Source organism: Lissotriton helveticus (genome assembly GCF_964261635.1).
Source record: "Lissotriton helveticus chromosome 1_1 unlocalized genomic scaffold, aLisHel1.1 SUPER_1_unloc_1, whole genome shotgun sequence".
NCBI classification, from domain to species: Eukaryota; Metazoa; Chordata; class Amphibia; order Caudata; family Salamandridae; genus Lissotriton; species Lissotriton helveticus.
This window is the reverse complement of record NW_027611648.1, coordinates 7,358-31,989: the sequence shown is the minus strand read 5'-3', so window position 1 is coordinate 31,989 and position 24,632 is coordinate 7,358. Positions and strand designations below refer to the sequence as shown.

The window sequence follows — 24,632 nt, the reverse complement described above, 5'->3', positions numbered from 1 at the left end:
GCCGTGACTGGTGGAACTATAAAGCCAAATAAGAGAAAGTTATCTTCCGACACCGCAGTCTTCATGACTGAGACCAGGAACACTGAAGACTCTGAGACTCACAGCAGTAATTTCTCCTTTCAGAGCGTTATTGCTGCAGATGGAGTGAAGCCAAGAAGTAAGCACATTACTAAGGTACCAACAAAGTTTAATATTTTTCAATTGTATTAACTGTTTCTCTTTTGCAGCATTTGGAAATGCATTTTCTAGTTTTGTTGCTTTTTGTTTTGTTTTTTCTTGTAGGCTGTTACCTTTTGTTTTAAGGGAATGATGTTGTAGTGTGTGACCTTAATGCTGCAGTTTGCATTTCATTACCATCATTTGCTTACCCTGGAGAATCTCCAGGGCGCAGGCGGTTTGCTGTTCCAGAGTTCTTTCTTCAGCTTCTGGGCAGTTGTCACTCTGTGGCGATCTGTGGTCCTGTTTCTCTGCTCTTGTTGTAGTAGCTCCTATCAGAGCTTCATCCTCCCGCCAACGATAATAAGATGCCAGGCATCACCCAGCACACAACACAGACTATGTTGGGCTACGTGTATCTGCTCGGCACAGTTAGAGCGCAGATAAAGTTCTCCATACCTATCAGGCTGTGAATGTAACCTAAGGGCTTAAGAAGAAATGTAGAGCTTACCTCCTTCCTGAGTGGCTCCAGACTGCTGTGTGTACACCCGATAGCTGGCAGCACCCTGGAGTATGTATGTATAAATCAGATTATGTTGAAAGTAACCTGCAATATAGTGGCAGGCAGCACCCTGCAATAGAGTAGGGTTTCTCATAGTATTTTATTTCCTGACACATTAATGGAGATTGTCTTTTAACAGGCAGAAGAACAACACTGGCCATACATTTTTCTGTGTTTGTGTTTAAAATGACGTAAACATTAGGAATGGCATTTCGTTCTGCTGGAATAATAACACAAGTTATCTTGCAATAAAAGTTTCTTTGTTGTTGCAAAAAAATATGAAAGGCCGATGAACCTCTGTCTGTCAAAGAATGGAAGGGCTGTGGAACTGTCAGTCATCTCACTGCTAAGCAGAGCTATGTCATGCTTCACCCTCACTCAGGCCTCTGATTTTGACCAACATCGCTTATAACACTGGGACTTTAGAGCCCATCCTTTTAATGAGAAAAACAAAACTACAAGTCCCATAAGCAATAGTGGTGGAAGGTGTCACTCATGACCTGGGGCAACATCCGATTCAGCACATCCAGTTCCATTTTTTAAGTATTTGACACAATATTGAATTTATAACCTTTGTTTTTTATGGTCATGAGTCACCAGAATACTAAAAACGTGTCATTTATTTTCAAGGTCAATTAAGTAATGGTCACCAGCTTGGAAGCTCTGTTAATTCTTCTGTATTTGTCATTGATCTCCATGTGTGGCTGGTTTGGGTCTGCCTCCTGCATCGTTCCCGATAACTCGCACAGGTAAGGAGCTTTTAGCAGCAACATGATAACCCCATACTTGTCTGTAAGAAGTGCGCTCTGAGGCAGGTATCCGATCATGTTTGTGATACAAGGAAGGGCCAATATCTGCTATGTACATTTGCTAAAATAAAACAATCAAATCACAGTATACTGTTCCGGGGGTTCAGTCCCAGAAACATTATCTGTAACTGAACGCATTGTTTAACCAATTATCGGTATTAAAGAAACCAGTATATCCAGTTATGCTTTCTCAATTCCTTCTTCCTAGAGGCCACCACTGCTGCTATCCAGCTGTATTCAGCAGTGCCTCCTGTGACCTGGAATCCTGCATTTAATCAATACCAAATGTTGTCAATGCTTCTAGCCAACTCCGGTCACTGGTGCTACTCGCACCCCCACCAACCATGGGCCTGTTATTCTTTTAGCCAGCTCCAGTCAGTAGTGGCCCCTTGGGCCTGTATGTAAGCCTACTAGCCAGCTCCTGTTAGTACTGGCCCCTGGGACCTGTTATCATTCTAGCCAACTTGAGTCATTAGTAGCACCTTGGGACTAGTGATCATACTAACCAGCTTCAGTCAGTATTGGCTCCCTGAGACCTATTATCCTGCTAAGTAACTCCAGTCAGTATTGACCCCTGTACCTTAAATCCTGCTAATATTTAAAACCAGAGTTCAACTCTACTGCCAACCAGTTCCAGTCAATATTGACATGTAGTGTTACCCTGCCTGTAATGAATACCAGAGGCTAGCGTTGTGGCTAGCCAGCTCCAGTCACCAGTGGCGCGTCACATATTAAGGATCAATGCCCAAGGCCTGTGCAGCTGCTAAACTGCCCTAGTCAGTAGTGACCTCCCAGACCTGTTATTCTACATATAATCAGCAAGGCTTCGGCCCTAATAACACTCACCCCACATCCTTATGGTTAGCGATGTCCAACTAACGAATCGTCTGCCTGATCTAGTGCCAGTCATGTGGATTGTCATGTGTCCAGCCTTTCTTGGGTGCCGTCGGTGTAAATACATCGGACGGCCCTTCCTTTTTAGATCAAGCAGTCTGATCTATTTTTCTATCGAACGCCTTGGTGGCGTCGAGTAGTGCGGCCACGGCCGGCAAGTTAGGGTTAACTTGATGCAGGACAGAGAAAATGGTGCAAAAATTATGCGAGGTTGCCCTGCCAGGTATGAAGCCAGATTGATCAGGGAGATTTGGCGAAGATTTTATTATCTATGTTTATTAGGGAAAGAGGACGGTAGGAGTCACGACGGTCGGCAGGCTTGTCAGGTTTAAGGAGCAAATTTATCAATGCTTCGCGCAGGGACTGCGGGAATAGCCCGGTGTCGAAAGACTCATTATACATGGCCGCCAGATGCGGTTCCAGGATGTCAGCAAACGATTTGTAGAACGAGGCAGGCAGGTCATCCAGGCCAGGGGCCTTGTCGCTAGGTAAGCTGTTGATGGCTGCCAATATTTCTTCCCTGGAGAATGGCTCATCAAGAAATTTTCGATGGTAGTCTTCGAGCCAGACGAGGGCGAAGGACTCAAAATATTGGTCGAACTCCTCCAGTGGCAAGGGAGTGCCAGCACAATAGAGGCGAGAGTAAAAGTCGAGAAAACAGGATTTAATATCTTCCGGAGAGGTGGTCCAGTCCAGGCTCCATCACTGAGAGCAGGTATAGAGGAGGCAACGCGCGGTGGACGTAGGAGGTTAGCAAGTTTACGACCCGGGCGGTCCCCCTCCCCAAAGCGGCGCGCTCGACCCTCTGTACCAAGGTAGGACTGTTCGGTATGCTTTTGGCAAAGCAGTGCCAGCGTCTCAGGTCTAGGGCATGCCGACTGGGCGGCATCAAGCCACGAGTATTTCACTTACATATAAGGCTCGGGAGCAATTTCGTATTCATTACTTTTATTAATGGGGTATAAGTTGGGCCTCCCAAGGAGCTATAAAGTAGGCGAAAAGTCCCTTGTAGACTTTTGGCTCTTTTCTTCATCTGCATTTTATGGTATGAAAAAGATATTTTCTCGTCAAACAGTATCCCAAGATATTTATAACATTGAACTTTTTCTAGCTCTCGCTTTTGGTGGTACCCTTTGTATTGACTGCCCTTCCGATTCTTGGTACTGACTTCCAATACTTTTGTTTTGGTTTCGTTTATTGTCATTTTGTACTCAATTGAATACATTGATGTTTTGTTTATTAATTGCTGCAGTCCTACCCTTGTTTGGCTTAGCAGGACGACGTCATCAGCGTATAATAAGTTCATTGCAAGGGTAAAGTCTGATAAAAATAGATTAAATAAATATGGAGCTAAAACACACCCTTGCTTTAGGCCTTGAGTTTTTTTTATTTTCCTCGAAAGCTTTGAACCATTCCCTAGCCGGACTCTTGTCCAGGTATCCGTATATAACAATTACTGGGAACTTTTTTTTTACCAATCTCAGGATTCTGTTACGTCCTTTTTTTAATTGATGGCTTTCAAACGAAATTTTCACCAATGGACATGCTGGTTTTTTCCTCCACTGACCTTTATTAGCATATTATTGAGATCGTGGTAATTAATTGCTTTGTGAAGCGAGACCATTTTTCGACAGCATTTGAGTAATCTCCTTCGAAGTGAAAATCCACAATTGCCTGCGCAGTGTTTGTAATAGAATCTTTGGTGTTATCTGACCAATAAAGTTTCTTATAATTTACTGTCGTTATTTCTCCCGGAAGTGACCTATAGTTTTCAAATCTTAGGCCATTTAGGTTTAACTCAATTATTTGATGATCGTGGTCGTTTATATATATTCCCTCTTTCCGATAAGACAACATTTTATGAAATAGATTCAACAATGCTATTGTATAATCTATTCTAGCACTATGATCCCCTGCTTGAAAAGTCCATGCTTTTGGCAAATCTTGAGGAAATCGCCCATTTTGCCATCTTAGGCCTATGGTTTCTAATTCTTATACAAGAGTCTTGCTGATGTTTTCATTCTTATGTTCGCTCATACCCATTGTTGATGAAAAACTTGGAATTGACCATAAGTAATTTTGCCATTGTATTTCAACATCTCTATCGTAAGACCATAGCATATTCATGTTCACAGATGCTCCCACAGTTCGTCATCCTGAAATAAATGTCATCCACATATGAACAAGCATCTGGGTCAACCCTCTCTAAGAGAGAGACTATGCGGGCAGCAAACACTACAGGACTATTCTTGTAGCCCATCGGTAAACGTTTGAAATGTTTTTGGACACCGCCGCAAGTAAAGGAGGTCCATTGGGAACTAAGACCATCCAAATGGTGGGCATAAAAACCGTTGGAAATGTCAAGCGTGGTTTTAAACCGCTTATGCACAAGACTATCCACTAAAGCAGAGACGTGAGTATTCTGTACTGCACAAGTACGGCAATGCGAGTTTAAATGCCGATAATCCAATACAAACGATATGAACCGTCAGGCTTGGTTACAGTAAAAATAGGGTTATTCATAGGTGACACACAAGTTTCAATAACACCCTGATATTCTAATTGTTCAAGGATTTCCGCAACGGAAGCCTTTGCTTCACGCTTTATGGGATATTGAGGTTGAGGCTGTGGCATAGACCGTAAAGGAATTTCGTGGTGTGGGGAAAATTTATCCGACCCACAGTGTGTACGATACAGAGCTGGCGCAAGAGCCTTAGCCCACTCTTCCCCAAAATTCAGCGCATGCTCCTTCGAAACTGTGTGCGCAAAACTAGGGAGGATTACCTCCTCCCCTCTCGGAGCTGCGAGCACAAAAGGTGGGGGCCAGTCAGCCTCCGCTAACAAAATGTCATAGGTAGTCATAAGGTTCTCCCAAAATACCCCTTCTATAGTGCGTTGAATGTCACCCTCAATGAATAAGACAATTTCATAGATCCTGTCAGGGGGAGCTACTCTAGTGTCAGCTGTCTCAACAACAACATAACGGTCAGTCGCTGTCACCTTCAGTAGTGGACGCAGGGCCTCTCGCACTATGGTAATCTCCGCTGCGCTGTCCAGCAAGGTCAGAGCCCATGTCTGATTCCGAAGCTGGGTTCTCACTATCTGTGGCATATCTGTGTGCTGTTAAAGCAGCGGCTTTCTTCTTCTGAAACTGGGGTCTCTTCGGTGAAGAATCGTCCTGTTTGCCCTTGCCGTCTTTCTGGCGGGGCTGGTCACGTCCTTGTTGGCCACCCCGACCCCTGCCGCCTCCTCCACCACCGGTCGAAAGGGCAGATGTTTCCTGAAAAGAACGAGGAGAGCGTTGGTCAGGAACCTGAAAACGATCAGGTGACTTTATCATCACGCGATCGCGCAAGTCATAAACATGTTCTGTGGGCGCAGGCATTGGAGACACAGGACGAGACTCCTGTTTCTGCTGTTGCTGTTGTTTTCCCTGTTTCTGTTTTTTAGGCCAATTTTGTTTTTGGGACTTGGGCTGGTCGTCGCTTTCCGACTTCTGCCCTTGGGGTTGTTTTTTCTCTTCACTAGAAAAAGGCTTGAGGCCCCTACTATTGCGGCCCACTGTTTTATAAGCCGCCACAATAATTTTCGCCAACTGTCGGGGTTTATCGGCATCGGGAACCGCCTGCAAAGCATTGGCAACGTGAAAGTTCACCGCATCCCCCTTGACATTAGCAAGTATGAGATCGGAAACCACATCAAAGGAACCACAGAGGCGCATACCCAATTCAACCGCAGCCTCCGGTCCGTGGTCATCCTGAACACGTTTAAGGACCGTCGGCAGGACAGTCATAGACGGAGTGCCGTAACACCTCGCGTAGACCGCTGCCAATGTTTTACACCAGGTCTCACAGTCACCGATTTCGGGGGTCAAATCCTTTGGCAAGCTAATTGTCAGAATCCTGTGTTTCTCACCAGGAGACGTGTTAGGAAATACTGCTTCCAGCTGGTCAAACTTCTCGGCAAGCCAGAAAGGAAAATCATCCTGTTCCTGGGGACGCCTGCCCATCACAGCGTTGACCATAAGGGGACTAGGTTTCATACCGCCCTGTCCGGCAGGAAGCGCCGCACCATCCGGGGCCCCGCCCGGGAGATTGCGGGTGATGTATTGCACTAACGAACTAATCACGCTAATTGCGACTACATGTAGCCATCTGATCTCAGCTACGGGACATGCCCCGTGCTGAGGATGAGGTGTAAATTCAGCCAAGACAGGCCAAGTTGCACCTGGAATGGACAAAGGACCTAACCTCGGGGCTGATAATGAATGGGGTAGGGCGCCATTAAACCAAACGCGGTGCTGCCAAGTATCAATAGGAATTTCTTTGTGCCCTATACGGAGTATACTTATTTGGCACAGCAGTGGGAGTGTACGTATGGAACGCACCTGAAGTTCTGTCCACCGCCGGGAAGGTCACCCACGAATAAAAGATTTCGTAAGGGTAAGCCACCTCTGCACTCACCACCTAATTACTGCCTTGCTATCCACGGGAACATTATAATTTTGCAAATGATTGCGCACCGCAATACGACTATTCTGCGGAATGTCCACCACGGCCATAGCGACACAGAAAGAAAAAGGTACAAAGTCAACCCTGTAGCACAACTGGGTAGTAATTCAAGGAAACCGTTTAGAAAGATTCAAGCTTCAAAAGCCCTATACTAATACAGGTAGGTTTGTCCGACACCGCCGTTAACCGGAAACAATAGTGAAGGTGTTAAGGACTGAATGATGTACTACTCAAGTATCACGCTATAAGACCACCAACGATTGGGCCCATTGTCGCAGGGATTCCGTGCTCAGACAGAACTGTGCATAGAGGCTTGGAACCTCAGTGAATTAGGATGTCCCAAAACTCACCTTAGCAGCCAAAAATCCCCTACCAGACTAGCTACAGTGTCTCATTGGAACACATGAACACTCTTTCGTTATACAATAATTTCAATCCAGAACAAGGAGTAAAAGAGGACACGTGCATATTTGAAATGTTTATTCACTAATGCAGTGCTCTCAAGCGCAGTATCTTAGCTAATACAAGCAAACATATTATAAGAAACAAAAGTAATCAACATAATCACTAGTCCATATAACACAAACGGTGCAAGCATAGTATTATGTTAAAATGAATAGGGTTTAACAAAACCTAATTATCACCCTCCCTAGCTAGTATATTATATTATATCTAAGAAGGTCTCTTGTGGGTTTTAGCAGAGCGGCCCCATACCTCAAGATCCTAGTGGTAAGGGATCACATCATCAGCAACCAGCTCTGCATGCAACGCACCATCAAGTGTGTGTTATGCTCTTGTGCAAAGCAATATAAAACGCGCCTAAAGCCAGAACTTGGCTGCAGCTGCATGTATGTTATGTCTAGGGACGTGCGAAGATCAGTGCTCATAACAACTACTGTGTTGAGATATCCTTGAAGGTTTCAGCACTCCCTGTACAGACATAGCTCTCCAAGCAAGGCTGATATCAGTGTAACAACATATTATTCTCGTATGAACCGAAAACATTTTACTAGGCTCAAAGCTAAAGCAGCAGATGTGTGTCGTGTGCAAAAAGCAACAGAAAGGAAAAATGGTGTTTAAACTCACAAAAAGCTCATGCTAACTTAACACAGTAATCAGGCTACATCAATCCATATATCACTTCTGCTCCTCCCACCTCTGAAATTATCGCTAATACTCTTGGTAAAATGTTCCAATACCTCCACACCCTCTGAGGCAAAGGTGATCTGGTGTGTGTCTCAGTTTAAATATCGTGGTGCGAGGATAATATGTTTGGTGTAATATTTTCAGTTGAATGAGTTTAAGTCGGGATGGGATCGCTGCCTCTCGGGCTGATGCTAGGGCGTCCATCCAATCAGATTCCTCGATATCTCCCAATTCAGTCTCCCATTTTCCCTTTAGTGCTATCAGGGGGTCTGGTTGATTATTGATCAGTTTCTTGTATGTGTAGGAGGTTGCCTTTTTTTCCATGTAGTCCGTGAGGAGCCTATCCTCCAGAGGGGAGGATTCCACCAATTTGGTCTCTGGGGGAATTGCACTTTGTAATGCGTGTCGTATCTGTATGTAACGGAATCGTTCCGAGTCTGCCATCTTATACCTCGCTTGCAAGTTTTCAAATGATATTATCTCTCCTTTCGCCCATAGGTCGCCTATTTTAGAGATACCAATTAGGTCCCATTCTTTGAATCCCTTTGTGTTCGCCAGTATGCCCAGTTTTCTCGTGTCCCAGAGGGGAGTGGCTTGTGTCAACGCTCCCTCCCATCCCAAGGCCCTCTGTGCGGCGTGCCATATTTTAATCGTGTGTGCCGTTGGTCCTGTAAGTCCTTCCTGTTTTCCGTAGGTGTAAAGCGCCCTCATCAGTCGGTCTGCCGGCAGGAGGCTGCGGTCCAACCTGTATGCTCGTTCGTCCTGTGGGACGTGCAACCATTAATTTATTGTCATCAGTTGTGATGCCCAGTAGTAGAGTTTAACATTCGGTAGAGCAATACCACTGTCATACCAACTCCGGACCAGTTTGTGTTGTGCTATCCGGGGGGGTTTACCGTCCCACAAAAGGGTTGTTACTTCTGCTTCAATGGATTTGAAATACTTAGGGGGGACAGGAAATGGGGTATTTTGTAGGGCATATAAGGAATCTCGGAAGGGCTAGCATTTTAAATAGTGCAGCTTTACCCAGGAGCGTCAGCGGGAGGGATCTCCAGTGTTTTACGTCCGCTCGGAGTCATTCAGGGGACTCATTAAATTTTCTTCCATGAATATGGACTCTGATGGGGTGACATATATTGCTAAGTACTTGAAATCTCTGGCCACGATCTGCAGTTCGCATCCCGCCGGGATTTTGGGTGTAGGCCCGTGCAATACATAGAGTAGCGATTTCGTCCAGTTAATAGTGTAGCCGGATACTTTCCCGTATGCAGTAAAAATGTCTAGTAGGAACACTAATGATCTCGCCGGGGATGTTAAATATACGAGCACGTCGTCCGCATATAGCGAGATACGATCCTCCCAGTCCTCCTCCCATCTCATTCCATGAATGGAGACGTCCTGCCTGATCCATGCAGCGAGCGGTACCACCACTAGGGCGAATAGCAGCTGCGACAGCGGACATCCCTGCCTGGTACCCCTTCCTAGTTTGAATTCTCTTGATTATCTTCCGTTTGCTACTACTTGCGCGAGGGGTTCAGTTTATAAAAGTTTTATCCATGCACAGAATTTCGGGCCAAGTACCGCAAAGAGGAACGGTCATTCCATTAAATCAAAGGCCATAGTGGCGTCCAAGGAAAGGATGGCTGCATCTTTCTGTATCTCTGGTGTACGGGCCATAACGGCATGCACCCTCCGTAGATTAAGGGAGGTGTTACATCCCGGCATGAACCCTGATTGGTCCGGGTGAACCAAGTCCTTGAGGTGTGGCTGTAGTCGGAGTGCCAACGCTTTGGCCAGTATTTTGGCTTCCGTATTCATCAGCGATATTGGGTGGTAAGAGGCTGCCATATGCGCAGGTTTGCCCGGTTTGTGCACTGCCACAATTGTGGCTATTCGCTGATCCCGTGGCAGCCTGCCATCCTCCAGGGAGTCATTGTACATGTTAAGTAAGTGAGGTGTGATCAGACCCGCCACTTTTTTGTACAGCTCTACTGGTAGCCCGTTTGGACCCATTGCTTTCCCTGTGTTGAGTGCCGCCAGTGCCCGCCCCAATTCTTCCGACGAGAGCTCAGCATCTAGGTCTTCCCTGGCTTCCGGGGAAAGCGTAGGCATCCTAATGTCTTGCAAGAAATGTGTATTGTCCTCTATTGTGGTTAGCCTCCCGAGGTCCTGAATTGCTTGCCTGTGAAGTGTAGGGGGAACATAAACGGAGAGCACGTGATACAACCTACCTTCCCACTGCCCAGTTAGTACCGCAAACCGTCCCTGTGCATCAGTCCAAGTGTTCTTAATCATGAATGTGGAGCTCTTATGGACTAGGATTCCCACCCCTCTAGAGCCAGATGTGAACTCAGCGCGAGCTACCATTTTAAAGCCCCATCTATCTAGTGCCTTGCATGTTGTTCCTGTCAAATGTGTTTCCTGGAGTAGAACAATCTAGGGCCCCTTGCGCTTCAGGTACTGTGGGACCAGCCCTCGTTTAATCTTATGACCCAACCCATCTACGTTCCACGAAATTATGGACAAGGGGGGCCCGGCTGAAGTGGTAACTGAGTGTTGGTCTCCCGCCCCTCATGTGGTGTCACGTCGTGCTTGATATGTATATCCTATGGTCAGTGACTACTTGATACCTGCTGTACATGACCTGCCCTGTGTGCGCATAGATTGTATAGTTGACACGTAAACTTGTTCCTTGAAATAACGTAACATATTAAACGTAAACATTGTAGCAGTTGCTTCAAGAATCCTTGGCCCCTAATCCCAAACCCTGCCCTCCCCCACATCGGATCTGTGACTGTCCCCATCTCCAATTGCTCATTATGGCCACCGATAAACAATTGTAGTCCCTGAAGAAAGTGGTCATTGTTCACCAGAGACCAAAACAAACCGAAACTTATCGCTATAAAAATCCCAACCCCCCACCCTGCCTCCCTGCCCGGCGGATACAGAACCATCCACCACCCCCAACTGAGCAGAGTGCTTACTTCCCAGAACAAAATGTAGTGTTCGTGAGGGTGAGACTACCGTGACTGTTATAGCCTCCTTCCCACCCATCAATGTCCATGCAGCGCTACCAACATCACGGTAGGTCCTACCTGTAGGAGTCTTCATAACTTGCCTGTGTATCACGCCCTTAATCGACCCATTGTAAGGAAGGTCAATGTAACAGTACCCACCACCCTGCGCTCACCACCCAATCTCGGGCCGTGTCCATATCATAGTCTCCTACTGCTGTGTTGTGAAGCGTGGCAGCCTGTGAGGTCCTTAATCCTTAAAAAGCCAAGTCATAGCTTCTCTTCAGTGATGCAGTTTGTTGTGGGCTTCTGTCTTTTCCATTATCGGTTATTATGTCTTGCGACTCGGTTCCTGGGTTTCCCTGTCTGCCGCCAGCCCTCCAAACAGTCTTGCGCATCTTTGGGCGATTCAAAAAAACACGTTTTTCCCTCCGCTTCAACATGCAGCTTCGCTGGGAGGAGCATTGAGTATTTGAGTTCTCTAGAACGGAGTTCCCTTTTCACTTCCGTGAAATTTCGTCGTTGTTGTGCCACCGCTGCCGTGTAGTCTGGATAGAAGGTGACCTCTGCGTTTTCAATTTTGACTGGTGGAGCCATTCGAGCTGTCTGCAGGATGGCATCGCGGTCGTGAAAGTTGAAGATCCTCGCTAAGATTGGATGCGGTGGTGCCCCCTGGTTTTGGTTTCCCCCCTGACACCCGGTTGGCATGTTCTACTGATAAATAATTTGACAGGCCCTTCAGTTGCAGCTTAGTTTAGATCAAATCTTCTACGAATAGGTCCTGTTGTTTCCGGTACACCCACCAGGCGTACGTTGTTGCGCCGTGAGCGGCCTTCCTGTTCGTCAAGTTTCGCCTTTAATAGCAGATTGTCATCTTCCAGTTTCTGTACTTTGTGTTTCAAGGCCGCCGTGTCGTCAGTTAGCCCCGATGTAGCTTTTTCCACCTCAATCAATTGGTCTGACAACTTGGAAAAGTCCGCCCTTATCAGGGAGATATCGGTGGAGATAGTGCCCATTGAAGTTTGCATTGTGTGCAATGCCGCCATAACGTCTTTCAGGGTGACCTGTTCGGCGTCACCAGGCGGGTTGGTCGTCTTGGATGATGTGCGTGGTGCTTCGTTCGGTTGACCATTCTGGGGTTCTTTTACATAGGCATATTTTTTCAAGTGCGGAGGCTGTTGCACCTGCCCGTCATGGTACTTGATCGCAGTGGACACGCACCCACAAATTCGTGAGGACAGGAGAAGAGCCCCGTTTGCCAACTGTTCCTCGATGTGTTGTACAGTGTGTTCCTTGGTGACTCCGGGAACGCGTGTGGGCCTGTGTTGCGCTGGGCTGGTCCGCTGTGTAGAACCAGCGGCCTGTGGTACCTCCAGCTTCTGTCTTTCAGCTGTGGAACTGCTCCCTATAGCCCCGTTAAGCTCGTGAGACAGCGCCGGGTGTCTTCGCACAGTGCTATCTAGGGCCCTTAAAATGCCTGCTGGTGTCACTGATTTGCAGCTAGTGCCGCGTGTGGGGCAAGTGAGCCGGCTGGTGTGCTCAGTGGCGGTAACAGAGAGGCCGGTGGTTCCAGAAAGCCGCCATTTTGTGCCGCCGTACTGCGGCGTCCCCAGTCCACAGTCCCTGCCCGGTAACGTCGGGTTTTCGGTCAGAGCCCCCTCGCTGCCTCCTCCAGCAGTCGCCAGTACCTTGTAGTCCAAGGATGTCCTGTGCGCGCAGCCGCTTCCGTTTTGGTTTTTGCCGCCTTTATTCTGCGTCCAGGAGCAGTTCTTGTCGGGTAATCTGTATGCCGGGCCGCCGTGAAACTTTAGTCCCTGGCTTCCGTAGTGCTGTTAGGCCCCGGTTGCACTGTCTCGTAGCCGCTTGAGTTTTAGGAGTCTGGAGTAGCCGATTGCTTCACCGGGAACCGGAAGATCTCCCGTTTTTATACAGCCGTAGCAGCGCCTGCTGAAGTCAGGAGTATTGTGCGTGCGAATTGTCGGGGAAGGTGCCCTGCAGTCACGGAGCTCTGCTAGAACGCAGCCATCTTTCTCGGCCGGTAGCCACGCCGGGAAGTGTTTTTTTATTCGTTTTTTTCTTTGTTCCTTGTTAGATTCATAATTACTTATCCCATGTTAGGATGAGTTTGTCCACGCTTTTTGGCTATTCCGCATACAACACCTCGGTGGAGCAACCTGGAGAAATTACCGTTACAGAAGGCCATTGAGTTTTCTTTAGACCTATCTGCTGGCTTAGCAAAGTTGCATGATCGTCTTTTTTTTCTTTTTTATCTGTCTCTCTAAGCTCCGGGGCACTTAGAAGCTGTATCTTTCATTTGGCTTATCTAATAAGAGGAGGAGCTGATTTATATTGATCAATGCACTTTGTCCACCTGTTATAATTCTGTTGAGGCTTTCTGATCCCCTGCGTGGGACCAAGTGATGATGTAATTTTTGCCTGTGGACTGTGGAGAAAAAAAATTAATAAACACATTTTTTACATAAATCAGGTGGCAGGCCAAGGCTCCTCTGTGCTCCTCTGTGCTCTGCAGCAGCCGCCGTACGAGCAGCACCAGCAGCGCTTTAGCACTGCAGTGCTGGCAGCGGCCGTTCCTGCCTCCATCGCAGATCCGTAGAACTTAAAGCGACCATATAACAGGACGCGGGTGAAGCGGGAACCGGTCACAAAACAAACCCTGGCAGTCGTCCCAGGCTCCGCTCCGCTTGCTCATCAACTCCTCCTCTGCTCGGCCCCTCGGCTCTAATCGATACGCTCTGCACTCAACACCGAATCACAGGCAGACAACAACTGTGAACACCAACAGAGGGAAGAATTGTGTGTTTCCCCCAGTTAGTGAAAAAAACCAGCATAAGTCTTGGCTGCTTCTGCTGCACCCAGAGTCTTATGCGTCTTTTCAGTCTTAAGTTTTCTGTCTGGAAAAAGATTGTGTCCTGGTTTTCTGCACCCAGTAAATCCAGGTGCCGAAAAAGGTGGAATAAAATGAACACATGAAAGTACGCCTTAATTTCATTGCCCTTGACTCACACTCTGGACCATAGTTGAGGGATAGGTCTAGGCCCGGGGTCTCCAACCGGTCGATCGCGAGCTACCGGTAGCTCACGGAGACCCTGGGAGTAGCTTGTGTAGCCCTTCATGGGCTATTTACTTTTCCGGCTGCATTTGCCCGCCCTCACCCAAACCAGCCGCTCGGAATGGAGCTTAGCTGAGGGTGGGGGCGGGTGAAGAGGATGACGTTCCTCTCCTGGTGCTGCAGACTCTTCTTGTGAGAGTATGACCCCTGTGACGTCATCGAGGGCAGAACGGCACGAAAAACAAAATAAACAGAGGGCAGAAGGGCACACAAAAAACAAGTGGAAAACGAGTGAAACAGAGGGCAGAAGGGCACGAAAAACGAGGGAAACAGAGGGCAGAAGGGCACGAAAAACAAGGGGAACAGAGGGCAGAAGGGAACGAAAAACGAGGGGAAACAGGGCAGAAGGGCACGAAAAATGAAGGAAACAGAGGGCAGAAGGGCACAAAAAATGAGGGAAACAGAGGGCAGAAGGGAACGAAAAACGAGGGGAAACAGAGGGCAGAAGGGCATGAAAAACAAGTGGAAAACGAATGAAACAGAGGGCAGAAGGGAACGAAAAACGAGGGAAACAGAGGGCAGAAGGGCACGAAAAAAGAGGGAAACAGAGGGCAGAAGGGCACGAAAAACAAGTGGAAAACGAATGAAACAGAGGGCAGAAGGGCATGAAAAATGAGGGAAACAGAGGGCAGAAAGGCACAAAAAACGAGGGAAACAGAGGGCAGAAGGCCACGAAAAACAAGTGGAAAACGAATGAAACAGTGGGCAGAAGGGCACGAAAAACAAGGGAAACAGAGGGCAGAAGGGCACGAAAAACAAGTGGAAAACGAGGGCAGAAGGGCACTACAAACGAGGGAAACAGAGGGCAGAAGGGCACAAAAAACAAGGGGAGAACTGGTGAAACAGAGGGCAGAAGGCCACAAAAAAGAGTAAAACAGAGGGCAGAAGGGCACGAAATACGAGGGAAACAGAGGGCAGAAGGGCATGAAAAACAAGTGGAAAACGAATGAAACAGAGGGCAGAAGGGCACGAAAAATGAGGGAAACGGAGTGCAGAAAGGCACGAAAAACGAGGGAAACAGAGGGCAGAAGGGCACGAAAAACAAGTGGAAAATGAATGAAATAGAGGGCAGAAGGGCACGAAAAACGACAAAAACAGAGGGCAGAAGGGCACGAAAAACAAGTGGAAAACCAGAGCAGAAGGGCACGACAAACGAGGGAAACAGAGGGCAGAAGGACTCAAAAAACAAGGGGAAAACGGGTGAAACAGAGGGCGGAAGGCCACAAAAAACAAGGGAAACAGAGGGCAGAAGGGCACGAAACACGAAGGAAACAGAGGGCAGAAGGGCACGAAAAACAAGTGGAAAACGAATGAAATAGAGGGCAGAAGGGCACGAAAAACGACGAAAACAGAGGGCAGAAGGGCACGAAAAACAAGTGGAAAACGAGGGCAGAAAGGCACGACAAACGAGGGAAACAGAGGGCAGAAGGACACAAAAAACAAGGGGAAAACGGGTGAAACAGAGGGCAGAATGCCACAAAAAACAAGGGAAACAGAGGGCAGAAGGGCACGAAAAACGAGGGAAACAGAGTGCAGAAGGGCACAAACAAAAAACGAGGGAAACAGAGGGCAGAAGGGCACAAAACAAGGGGAAAACGAGTGAAACAGAGAGCAGAAGGCCTGAAAAAACAAGGGAAACAGTGGGCAGAAAGGCACGAAAAACAAGGGGAAAACTAGTGAAACAGGGCAGATGGCCACAAAAAACGAGGGAAACAGAGGGCAGAAGGGCACAAAAAACAAGGGGAAAACGAGTGAAACAGAGCAGAAGGCCACAAAAAACAAGGAAAACAGAGGGCAGAAGGGCACAAAAAACGAGGGAAACAGAGGGCAGAAGGGCACAAAAAACAAGTGGACAATGAGTGAAACAGGGCAGAAGGACACATAAAAAGAGGGAAACAGAAGGCAGAAGGGCACGGAAAACAAGGGGAAAACGAGTGCAACAGAGGACAGAAGGCCACAAAAAACGAGAGAAACAGAGGGCAGAAGGGCACGAAAAACGAGGGAAACAGGGCAAAAGGGCACAAAAAACGAGGGAAACAGAGGGCACAAAAAACAAGGGGAAAACGAGTGCAGAAGGCCACAAAAAACGAGGGAAACAGAGGCAGAAGGGCACGAAAAATGAGGGAAACAGAGGGCAGAAGGGCACAAAACAAGGGGAAAACGAGTGAAACAGAGAGCAGAAGGCCACAGAAAACAAGGGAAACAGGGCAGAAGGGCACGAAAAACAAGGAGAAAACAAGTGAAACAGAGGGCAGAAGGGCACAAAAAACGAGGGAAACAGAGGGCAGAAGGGTACAAAAAACAAGGCGAAAATGAGTGAAACAGAGGGCAGAAGGGCACAAAAACAAGGGGAAAATGGGTGGAACAGAGGGCAGAAAGGCACAAAAAATGAGGGAAACAGGGCAGAAGGGCACAAAAAACAAGGGGAAAACGAGTGAAACAGAGAGCAGAAGGCCAAAAAAAACCCAAGTGAAACAGAGAGCAGAAGGCCATAAAAAACGAGGGAAACAGAGGGCAGAAGGGCACAAAAAATAAGGGAAAAACGAGGGAAACAGAGGGCAGAAGGCCACAAAAAACGAGGGAAACAGAGGGCAGAAGGGCACAAAAAACGAGGGAAACAGAGAGCAGAAGGCCACAGAAAACAAGGGAAACAGGGCAGAAGGGCACAAAAAACAAGGGGCAAACGAGTGAAACAGAGGGCAGAAGGCCACAAAAACAAGGGGAAAACGGGTGGCACATAGGGCAGAAAGGCACAAAAACAAGGGAAACAGCGGGCAGAAGGGCACAAAAAACAAGGGAACAGAGGGCAGAAGGGCACAAAAACGAGTGAAACAGGGCAGAAGGGCACAAAAAACGAGTGAAACAGAGGGCAGAAGTGCACAAAAAACAAGGGGTAAACGAGTGAAACAGAGAGCAGAAGCCACAAAAAACAAGGGGAAAACGAGTGAAACAGGGCAGAAAGGCACAAAAAACAAGTGAAACGCAGGGCAGAAATGCACAGTATGGGCTCTGATGAAATTAGGCTTAAAGTCAATGGAACTGGGCGTGGGGGGGTCTCTCGGAAAAATGCGCGAGTTGCTTCGGGTTCAGTAGCTCACGATGATTTTCACTGGCCAGAAGTAGCTCTGACTACACAAAAGGTTGGAGACCCCTGGTCTAGGCATAGTCCTTGCAGCACACAATAGATTTGCTTGAGGCAGAGGCCAAAACTCAAAAGTCAGGAAACCAGATACAAGTAGGTGGTAACTCAGGGCAGGGGAAAACGCCTGTTGTCTGTGGAGGAGTCATTCCCTTCCCAGAAATCTGCATTACAAATTCATTAATAGTATATAGTTTTTTAATATCTGTTTGGTGCCAGTCCATATGACTTTCAAATCTGCCTTTGGGATTCGATGTTGCAACTCCATAGGGTACATGTATTCTTTGTGAGCTTAATAAAATGTTGAAAATTCTACAAAACCTCACTCCTACATCCAAACACTCTCATGCTACCATTCTGCACTCTGCTCTGTCTGAAAAACAGCTCAGCATATTCAAACTTCCGCATTGATTTGGCTTGTAAATTATATTTTTGGAAATGTACATGTATTAACTATTTAATTTTAATACTATAGGTGATTGAAATTACGGACGAAGAAAGCAAGATTTAGCACTAAGCAAGTGAATGTCAGTGCCAAAAGAAGGATTATTTTGAAAAATTGAAGGACATCCAGCATTCTACTTTTAAACAATTTCCAAAAATCTAAGTGTGGCGAGGAAAGTACTATACCTGTAAGTGAAGTCTCTAATTTTGCATTTCATTAACCCAGAGCAAAGCCATATCTGTGCACACAGCATCAGAAATAATGTAGAAAGACCGCTTCAGCATCCTCATCTGAAATATTATCAGAAAGACAAATTGCCTCAGCATGACAGAATAACGTTCAACTAAAGCATCAAGTAATTCTAGAGAGGAAGCACACACTGCATAAAAGAAAGTTACAACTAAAGGTTTCTTCTGGATACCATCAAAGAAAAGACGCTGAAAGAAGCTAACACAATAACAACCAAAAGATTGGAAAATCACCTTTGTTCAACAACCGTTTTTAACCAGTTACGCAAGTTTGAGACTATCTGCCTTGGGATATAACACCTTGACCCACTCTGCTCTTTCTTGCGAAAACCTTAAAAATTCACCACTTTATTGTGTTAATGACCATCTCAGATTGTTTCCTTTTTATTGTGTACTGTTCTGTAATTCTATGTAAATCGCCTCAACATTATCTGTTGTGTAGGAGTGATATATAAAACTGTTAAATATAAAAATGGATTAAAGGAGCACTGTTGCGCTATATCTAATGTAAATCCTCATCCTCAGAACTACGAACCTTAAACTTACCCCAAACGTAGAAAGGGTAGAAGGAACTGATGTTCTGCGACTAATGATCCACAATAGTACTCTGCACGTTCTAACGCCCTCAGTTACTGCCATTACACCAGTGCAAAAAGGTACTTATCAGTTTAATCATTAAATATCAGATTAACACCTTATTACTGCATTGCTAAGAACCTATAGAAATAGATTCGAGAAAAACTTCAGTCACAAATTAAGTTGCTGCCGGAGAGGCTATTACCTAAAGACTATTATCTGTTAGAAAAATTTCAACAGGTGTTACAGGACTGCTTCCCGACATTTTTTGCTCAATTCAAGTGTTGAGAAGATTACACACAATTTCTTTTAGAGATAAGTGCTGAACATTATCTAAACAAGCCCGACTCTAAAATCGAGGCAAAATAACTGAAGTTAGGGAAAAAAGTTACCTGTGCCCAAAAAGATACAGCCATAAATCTTATCTCACAGAATTTGACAGAATGCACCCTGGGGGAAACCACTTTCAGTGCAAAGTATGCCAAAAAAGTTTCAGGCGTAAATCTTATCTCACTGAACATATGAGAATCCACATTGGGGGAAAACACTCTCCGTGCAAAGTATGCCAAAAAAGTTTCAGGCGTAAATCTTATCTCACTGAGCATATGAGAATCCACACTGGGGAAAAACCTTTTCAGTGCTCTGAATGTCAGAAAAGGTTTAGAATCAAACTGAGTCTATACCGACATGCATTAACCCACTCTGTGGAAAAACCTTACCAGTGCGCTGAATGCCCGAAAAGTTTCAACCAAAAATCTTATTTAACTGAACATATGAGAATCCACTCTGGGGAAAACCCTTATCAGTGCTCTGAATGTCAGAAAAGGTTTTGTAACAAACGGAGTCTATCACGACATACAATAACCCACTCTGGGGAAAACCCTTATCAGTGCTCTGAATGCCAGAAAAGGTTTTGTAACAAACAGAGTCTATCTCGACATACAATAACCCACTCTGTGGACAAACCTTATCAGTGCCTGGAATGCCAGAAATGTTTCAGTCAAAAAGGCTGTCTCACTCAGCATATAAGAACCCACACTGGGGAAAAACCTTATCAGTGCTCTGAATGCCAGAAATGTTTCAGTGATCAAAGCAGTCTCACTGATCATACAAGAACTCACACTGGGGAAAAACCTTATCAGTGCACAGAATGCCAGAAATGTTTCATATACAAAAACAGTCTCACTCAGCATAGAAGAACCCACACTGGGGATAAACCTTATCAGTGCTCTGAATGCCAGAAATGTTTCAGTTTCAAAAGCAGACTCACTGAACATACAAGAATCCACACTGGGGAAAACCCTTATCAGTGCTCTGAATGCCCAAAACAGTTCAGCCGTAAATCACTTCTAACTGCACATTTGAGATTCCACACTGGGGAAAAACCTTATCAGTGCTCTGAATGCCAGAAATGTTTCATATACAAAAACAGTCTCATTCATCATATAAGAACCCACACTGGGGAAAAACCTTATCAGTGCTCTGAATGCCAGAAATGTTTCAGTCAAAAAGGCTGTCTCACTCAGCATATAAGAACCCACACTGGGGAAAAACCTTATCAGTGCTCTGAATGCCAGGAATGTTTCAGTGTAAAAAGCAGTCTCACTGAGCATATAAGAACCCACACTGGGGAAAAACCTTATCAGTGCTCCGAATGCCAGATATGTTTCAGTGTAAAATATCGTCTCACTCAGCATATAAGAACCCACACTGGGGAAAAACCTTATCAGTGCGCCGAATGCCAAAAATGTTTCAGCCAAAAATCTCATCTCACTGAACATGTGAGAATCCACACTATATAAATAAATTATCAGTGCTCTAAATGTCAGAAAAGATTCAGAGGTAGAGATGGTTAGAAGCGCCATAAGAAAACACACCATCAAAATAATTCAGTTCTCCGAATGCCAGAAAAGCATGCATTTTAAACTCAATCTCACTCTACATGAGCAGGCGCACACAGGGGGAAAACATTACCAATTTCTGGGAATGCCAGAAATTCCTATTTGATTGGCACAGCCTCACTAAATATAAGCGACTCCATACTGATGAAAAACCTTGAGTGCTCTGAATGCCAGAAAAGCTGCAGAGAAAAATGCTATTTCACGATGAGAAACTCCACACTAGAGAAAATCCTTATGCCATAAAAGGTTGAATCTGAAAGACAGTGTTATGCTTCATGAGCGATCCCACTCTGGGAAAAAACCTTAGGAGTGCTCGAAATGCAAGCAATGTTTTGGTTACAAATTACTTCTCACTTGACATGAGCGAACTCACACAGGGGGAAAAAAGCCTTATGTGTGTTCTGAATGTCAGATGAGGTTTAGTCTTGAATACAATGTCATTTCACATGAGAGAATTCACACTGGACTAAAGCCATATACAGGAGGGGAAAGCCAGAACCGTTATACTCAGAAAGGAGATTTCACTAAACATGAGAAATGCATCCACACCAGGTGAAAAGTAAGGCGTATCTTGAGTTGCAGAAAAGCTTCTAACAACCTGACTTTAGAATGAGAGAGCACATATTGTAGTTGCAATAGAATTCATCAAGAAACTCTTGCAGGATAACTTAGGCTGCCCGCATGCAACCTCCAAAGAAATTTCAGGCCTGGAAATATTTTTAATTGCAACAGAATCCACAATTTGAGTATCTGAAAGTTACAAAACTCTCAAGGTCTTTACTTTACACAGAGAAGTGTTAGTGCATGCAAAAATCAACTAATTGCCCAAAAAATCACAATAATAATGTCTTAAATTTTACTCCACCCAAAAGGTTTCTACTCACCCTTGTTTCTTAACATATGACTGATATCTATTTTTTCATGATAAGATTAAGCCTATGCGGAGTTCCTCAGTGAGGAACTCCGCAAAGTGACTAAAAAACTCTGGCGGTCAACGCGGAGTTCCGCAAGCAGCGGAGTGCGTAAGGGTCATGCAGTTTGTGGTGATTTCATCCCATGTCGGAGGATCATTTGGCCCTTCTCTTCCAGGAAGTTATGGATCTCTTTGTCAAACGCGTCCTTGTGCCAGAAGTAGGTCGGGGTTGCTACTCTCACTACTTCTTGGTACCCAAGAAGGACAAAGGCCTGCATCCTAGCTTAGTCCTCAGGGATATCAACCGCTTTCTCCGAAAGGAGAAGTTCAAGTTGTTAACCTTGGCTCAGGTCTTGTCTGCCTTCGAACCTGGAGATTTGATGGTAGCGTTGGACTTGAAGGACACTTACTTTCACATCCCCGTCTTGCCTGCCCACCGGCATTACCTACGGTTCACGGTAGGCCACATGCATTTTCAGTTTACCACGCTCCCCTTTGACCTTACCAGCCCCCCCTCCCTCGGGTGTTCACGAAAGTGATGGCGGTGGTCGCTGCTCATCTGCGCAGATCAGGGGGTTCCAGTCTTCCCCTATCTTGACGACTGGCTGTTGAAGGCTCCCACCTCCAGACTACGACTGACTTCCTGCATTTGCTGGCGTTCTCAGTTAACGTGCTGAAGTCGCACCTGATTCCATCCGATAAGCTCCTTTTCATCGGATCGGTTCTGGACACAGCACAGTTTTGGGTCTATCCTCCCTAGCAGCAAGTCCAGGATATTGGGGCTATGATACCGATGTTTCAGCCTCCATCCCGGTGTTCGTGCCTCCTGCATCCTGCTGGTGCATCATGCCAGATGGCATATACGTGCTCTGCAGTGGGACCTGAAGTTTCAGTGGGCGCAGCACCAGGGGAATCTTTCCGATGACGTTCAGATTTCGGAGGTGACTGCAAGTCAGTTGCAGTGGTGGTTCACGAACCAGGATTGGGTCAACAGCAGATCCCTCTACCTTCCCCAACCTGAGTTCACAGTAGTGACGAATGCGTCACTCCTGGGTTGGGGCAGCCATATGGGAATGGTGGAGATCAAAGACCTCTGGTCTCTGGCAGAGTCCAGGCACCACATCAACCCTCTGGAGCTCTGGGCGATTCGTCTTGCACTGAAGGCATTCCTTCTTTCTGTCAAAGGAAGAGTGGTGCAGGTGTTCACGGACAACACCACCGCCATGTGGTACTGCAACAAACAGGGCAGGGTGGGGTCGTGGACCGTATGTCAAGAGGCTCTTCGCCTTTGGACATGGCTGGAACATCAGGGCAGATCTCTGGTGGTTCAACACTTAACAGGTTCACTGAACGCAAGGACGGACAAACTCAGCCGCCAGTGCATGATGGATCACAAATGGCATCTTCACTCGAAGGTCGTGGTAGGTCTCTTTCAGTAGTGGGGAGAGCCTTGGTTAGATCTATTCGCCACCGAAGACAACGCTAAATGTCAGCAGTTCTGCGTGTTAGAGTTTCCAAAGCGGCTCTCGCTCGGCGACCCTTTTCGTTGCAAGTGGAGTTGCGGCCTCCTGTACCACTTCTGCCAAGATTGCTGAAGAAGATCAAACGCGATCAGTCCCAAGTCTGGTACCCCGAGCTCTTGAGCATGGCCTTCGATCCTATTGTTAACAGATTTCTGAAGTGCATTACTCATCTCTTTCCTCCTTCTCCTTTCGTAATACCCTAGTGGGAGTTGACCTCACTTATCTTATGTGTGCTCCCTTTGAGCGCCTACATAATTGTCCTCTTCGCCTCCTTAGAAGACTAGTTTTTTGCTTGCCATCACCTCTGCTTGCAGGATGAGTGAGCTTCAGGCTTATCTTCCAGACCTCCCTTTCTTGCTGTCCATCCAAACAAAGTGTAAGCCCTCTTTTCTGCCCAAAGTGATAGCCTCTTTCCACATAGGTCTGACCATCAGATTACCTACCTTCTTCCCACCTCTGGTGTGTTTTTCTCTGCCAGGTGCACAACATATAGACTGTTCACACACTTTCTGTAGTATGCTTTGTTCTGAGCAGATAAACTCTAATTCGCACTCTACTTCTATCCTCGTGTTAGTGCAGCCCGATGTAAACAGTAATTGTAATGTATTTAGATTTACATAACACTTACTATCCCATACGAACTTTGAAGAGCTTTTTCGACGAGTAGCACACTACTCTAGGATCCAAAAATGATTAGTGGTGAATTAGTATAGGGAAATATAAAATGTATATGAGAGCTGGACATGTTGGTCTGTTAGTTGGGTTAAAAAAGATAGTGGACGGATAGAAGAGGGAAGGTTCTGCATTAATATAGCGCTTGCTACCCCTGATGAAGTGTTGAAGTGCTTTTCGGCGAGTAGCATGCTACTCCAGATCCCAACAAGATGAATAGACAGATCAATTATGGTGGGGAGGCTGTTTTATTGTATACACACAACTGTACACAAATTAATTAAATTCCATTGTAAAGTTGTATCCAAGAGGCAAGTATAGTCTCTGATAATAATGTATACAATACTGATAAGTTTTAAGTTGGCTTGCCATCAAGACTGATGCCCCGTAATGTTGATCCAAAGTCATCTGTGCTGGAGTATCTTAGACTCTTTTTGAATTGTACCATCTACCTTTTAGGTACTGCTATTTGTATCATGTCCACGTTGTAGGCAGGCATAAACGCCTAAATTCTGCACTATTTATATTAAGCATAATAAGCATAATGTAAGTGAGCAGATGACAGTAAGCACTGTACAAGCTGTATTAGGTGCTTAGAAGTAGAATGACATAGAGGGCAATAAACACTCCACTAAATCTTTTTTTTATTATTAACAGTGCTCATAAGACCATACAATTCAATACCATGTACAAATAGCCCATTGGGGAACAGTTCAGGCATCATCTAGGGATTATATATCCGAGAAACACAAGTGTCTTTCATGAATACATATTGACTACTCCTCCAAGGACTGCACTGTATTATTGACACGGGGGAAAAGGCAAACAAGCAGTCAGGAGGTGCACTGATGGTATACCCCCCACCTGACAGGATGGTGACAGACCCCTCCCACCTGCAGGGGAAACGTGCCACCTCATTTAATAGCTGCCAGACGCTTTACTATGTAAGCAGACTGGTGGTTTACAACTGCGCCTACGTTGGGGCACCACATG

At 46.0% G+C, this 24,632-nt stretch overlaps 1 protein-coding gene across 1 annotated transcript; it reads left to right on the top strand.

Annotated features, from left to right (window-relative positions):
• The first annotated feature begins 122 nt into the window (after positions 1-122).
• Positions 123-24,123, top strand: LOC144805403 (uncharacterized). Its single transcript, XM_078671966.1, has 3 exons — positions 123-174; positions 1,349-1,467; positions 17,837-24,123. Exon 3 carries the CDS (start codon positions 19,074-19,076, stop codon positions 20,430-20,432), a length of 1,359 nt encoding a protein of 452 aa, XP_078528092.1. The 5' UTR covers positions 123-174; positions 1,349-1,467; positions 17,837-19,073; the 3' UTR covers positions 20,433-24,123.
• Positions 24,124-24,632: the final 509 nt, after the last annotated feature.

Coding starts and splice junctions, on each gene's coding strand:
- LOC144805403 (XM_078671966.1), top strand. CDS start 19,074: ATGCACCCTGGGGGAAACCACTTTCAGTGCAAAGTATGCCAAAAAAGT.